Source organism: Calidris pugnax, unplaced genomic scaffold (assembly GCF_001431845.1).
Source record: "Calidris pugnax isolate Ruff unplaced genomic scaffold, ASM143184v1 scaffold102, whole genome shotgun sequence".
NCBI classification, from domain to species: domain Eukaryota; kingdom Metazoa; phylum Chordata; class Aves; order Charadriiformes; family Scolopacidae; genus Calidris; species Calidris pugnax.
In genome coordinates this window covers 5959830-5963675 of record NW_015090846.1, presented here as the reverse complement: position 1 = coordinate 5963675, position 3846 = coordinate 5959830, and the positions used below count along the sequence as shown (strand labels likewise).

Here is a 3846-nt window from a genome sequence, read left to right as displayed (position 1 = left end):
AGGGACACGCCGTGATCCCACCCGGCATCGGCACCTTCCGCGGGGCAGGGCTGCAGCTGCCTGCGCTGGAAGCCGGTTCCCCCGGGAGCGGGCGGCCACGGGCTGCGCCGTCCCTCCCACGGCCCTTGGCAGCGCGGCGGCGGGAGGCACGGCCGGCACGGAGGCCCCGCGTGTCCCACGGAGGTGGGGTGGGAGCAGGCTGGAGCCCTGCGCAGAGACTGCACCCGCTGCAGCCCCTTCAGTGGCTGTTTACACTGCGCAGCGTGGGGGGGGGGCAGCAAACGGAGCCTCCCCCCGCGGCACGAAGGGGCAATCTCTTCCCCGGAGACCTCCCAGTTCAAGCCATTCCCCTCCTGCATTCCAGCCATCGGTCCCCGCAGCGTCGCGGGTGCCGGATGGGTTGGTAGCCAGTGGCCCAAGGGCCTGGCAATCGCTTTTGTCTTGTGGCTGCACAGCAACAGAAAAACCCTCTCACCTCGGGCCGAGGTGCCAGTGGGTGCTGGGGGCTGGGGGAGACCGACTGCCCCATCCTGGGCGCTGCGTGCGCCTCGCTGCGCCACAGCCGGGGCAGCCGCCTGCCCGCACGTGGGGTCGTAACATTAAACCTCGCTCTGCCTTTTAAACAGCTTCCTTAAACAGGAACCGTATGTTCTATTTATACAGAAAAGGCTATAAACAAGGAAGTCTTAAAAAAAAGGCCCCCGCGTGGTCCTTTCTGCAAGGGTCACCCCGCCGCGGTGCATCGGCCGGGCGGCCATCGTCACCCTGCACCCGGCTCTGTCCCCACCCCATGGGGACGGCCTGAACCCCAACCCCCCGGGGACAGCCTTCACCCCCCAGGACACACGGGACCCACTCCCTGACAGCCGGCGGGGGGGCTGGGACATGGGGGCAGGAGGCAGCACACTGCGCTGGCTGCTCGGGATGGGAATCTGATGGCTCCCCAAAAAACCTCCATGGGGGCTGCTGCAGGGTCTCCGGGTGGTTCTCTCCCTCAATCCCCCACTGGCTGCAGACCCCGGCCCAGGGTGCAGACAGGGGGGTGCTGCCCCTCGTCCGGACCCGGGTCCCAGCTCTGCCGTGGGGCTGTGCGCCCAGGGCTGGTGTGGGGGAGCATCCTGGGGGTTTCCCCACTCCCAGTTTTACAAGCTGCATAATTTTCCCAGCACTGTCTGGTTTCTGCGACCTCTCGCAAGAGCGTCCATGTGAGCACGGAGTTTGTGCCATTATTTGGAGAAAACGGGACCTTTGACAATGAACCTTGGCCAGCTTCTAAGCTGTCCTTTGAGTGCTCGGAGGAAAACACGCTGCGCTGATAAGTGCGCCGCGGGGCTGCACGCCTCTGGCACGCTGCTGGAAGGCATGTCACCGTCACGGGAGGGAAACCATGTCACCCTCCTCTTCCTCCTCCTCCTCCCCGGCTTGGCACAAGGCGTTTGACACGTCCTGCAGCGCGGGGCGGCGAGGCAGAGCGGAGCTGGCAGGGCCGGCCGTGGCTGACGGCGGCCTGGCCCCGGGTGCTGGCACGGCCTGGGCGTCCCGTGTGGGTCATGGGGACACGACCACGCAAAACGCTTGTGTGGCACACGAATGCCCACGGACGGGACCTCACCCAAACGGCAAGAACCGAAAAAACACCTTCCAGAGCAGCGGGCAGCACCTGCCAGAGGGGAGGGAGGTGGTGGCAGCACCGGGGGAGGTCCGTGGGCTGCGGATCCCGGCTTGGGGCACAGTTGGCGACAGGCAGGAGGGTTGGGAGGCAGAGTTTGCACTGTACGGCGCCAGAAGATGGCGCTATTGCTCACTGTCTCAAAAAGCACTAACAAAGTTCAAAATTCAAGCAAATTAATACACTTTTAAACAATTTCATGCACTAAGGACTCACTAGATAATTTTACAGCGATGTGGTGTGACTTGTAAGAAAAGACTCCAGATTTACAAGAGCATAAATAGAGGTATAAAATTACATTATTGTGCAAGCTGGATAACATACAGATACAAATAACTCATTAGAGCTGCATATAGAAAATCAGATTCATTAGGTGATAACAACATGAAAAGTGCAGTAAGTTATTCTTTTTTTTTTGCTTTTAAAAAAAAAAAGGCTCCATGAATTTCAGTTCTGCCCATTTTAATATTCTGTGTATTACTCTAACTGCAACTTTAAACTACTTGGAAATAAGTAAAAGTGAGAAAATGTATAGCTGTTGGATCCCAAATATAAAATAATCGCCTCTTTAAATCCATCCTAAAAATCACAGTGAAAACATCAGGAAACGCAAAACTCATCCAAAAGCTGATGAGAGCTACTGAAACTTTTTTTTTTTTAAATGACCTGTAAAAAATACCCATTTAGTTATTGTTCTTTGAAAGGGAGAAGAAAAAAAAAAAAGATCAGCACAGATAATTTTCTTACCTTTTTTTGACGATCAATACGACAACAAGGAGAAGCAGGATGAATACCAGAATTCCAGCACTGATTCCTGCTATTTTCACCACGCGATCTGTTTGTTTGGCCGGATCCGGGATCACCTCAGGCTCTTCTGTTGCTGCTGCTAAAGGAACCCAAAAAGAAGTTGCTTAAACACATAAGCACTAAAGACACAAGAAACATCATCGGTGACCATTTCCAAACACCTGTGTGATTTAGCACAGGAACCAGAATATAGACACACATCACGTGTTTATACATCTACAGGTGTGTATATAGACACATGATAAATGTCAATCTATACTCTATACATTTGCCACACCGTGTATATGACTATGTATGTGTGTGTACATATGCATATATACATATATATATAACTTCAAGTATACAGAAGTATATACGCCCGGCCCGGCCCGCCCCGGCGGAGGCACCGGCCCCAGGAGAGGCGCCGAGTCCCGCCCCGGGGCTGTCCGGGCTTTCCCCGCGTCGGGGGTGGCTGCTTGGTCCGGGGGGGGCGGGTTGCCCGGTGCCGGGGCCGCACTGCTCCCTCCCCGCACTGCCCCGGGCCGCCCCTTTCCGTGATTCCCGATTCCCCCTTTCCCGGTCTGTCCCATCCCCTCCTCTATCCCGGCGGGCGCCCCGGGCGACCCCGTCCGTTCTCCCTCCGGGCCTGCCCGCTTTCCCCCTCCCCGGGGCCACCCGGTACCGGTGCTGCATCCCTCCCTCCCCGCACTGCCCCTTTCCGGGATTCCCGGTGCCGGGCTGCCCGATCCCCTCCTCTATCGAGGCGGATGCCCCGGGGCGGGCCCGTCCGCTCCCTCCCGGGACCTGCCCGGTTTCCCTCTCCCCGGGGCTGCCCGGTACCGGTGCTGTCCACCTCCCTCCCCGCACTGCCCGGTGCCCCTTTCCTGGATTCCCGGTGCCGGGCTGCTCCATCCCCTCCTCTATCCCGGCGGGTGCCCGGGGCGACCCCGTCCGTTCTCTCCCGGGGGCCACCCGGTGCCGGTGCTTCACCCCTCCCTCCCCGGCCTGCCCCGTTCCCCTTTCCGGGATCCCCGGTTTCCCCCTTTCCCGCTCTATCACGTCCCCTTCTCTATCCAGGCGGGTGCCGGGGGCGACCCCGTCCGTTCCCTCCCCGGGGCTTCACCGTTTCCCATCCCCGGGGGCTACCCAGTGGGTACCGGCGCTGCACCCCCCCTCCCTCCCCGCACTGCCCGGTTCCCCCTTTCCCGAATTCTCCCTTCTCCCTTTCCCGGATCCCCGGTTCCCCCCTTTCCCTCCCTTATCCCGGGATGTGCCCCGGGGCGGGCTCCCGGGATTTTCCCGGTGGCGAGCTCAGGCGGAGAGTGCCCCCTAGCGCTTCTCCGAGGGGCAACCGGGCGCGGCCCCGCCCCCCCGGCCGGTGCCTGCCGGTC

General features: G+C 59.8%; 1 protein-coding gene across 1 annotated transcript in view; it reads left to right on the top strand.

Moving 5' to 3' along the window:
• The first annotated feature begins 1387 nt into the window (after positions 1 to 1387).
• The window catches only part of NR6A1 (nuclear receptor subfamily 6 group A member 1), an 83157-nt gene continuing 80698 nt past the window's right edge, over positions 1388 to 3846 (top strand). Inside the window, exon 1 of the mRNA XM_014942745.1 lies at positions 1388 to 1751. Within this exon, the coding sequence (XP_014798231.1) occupies positions 1388 to 1751 (364 nt within the window). The remainder of the gene's footprint in view (positions 1752 to 3846) is intronic.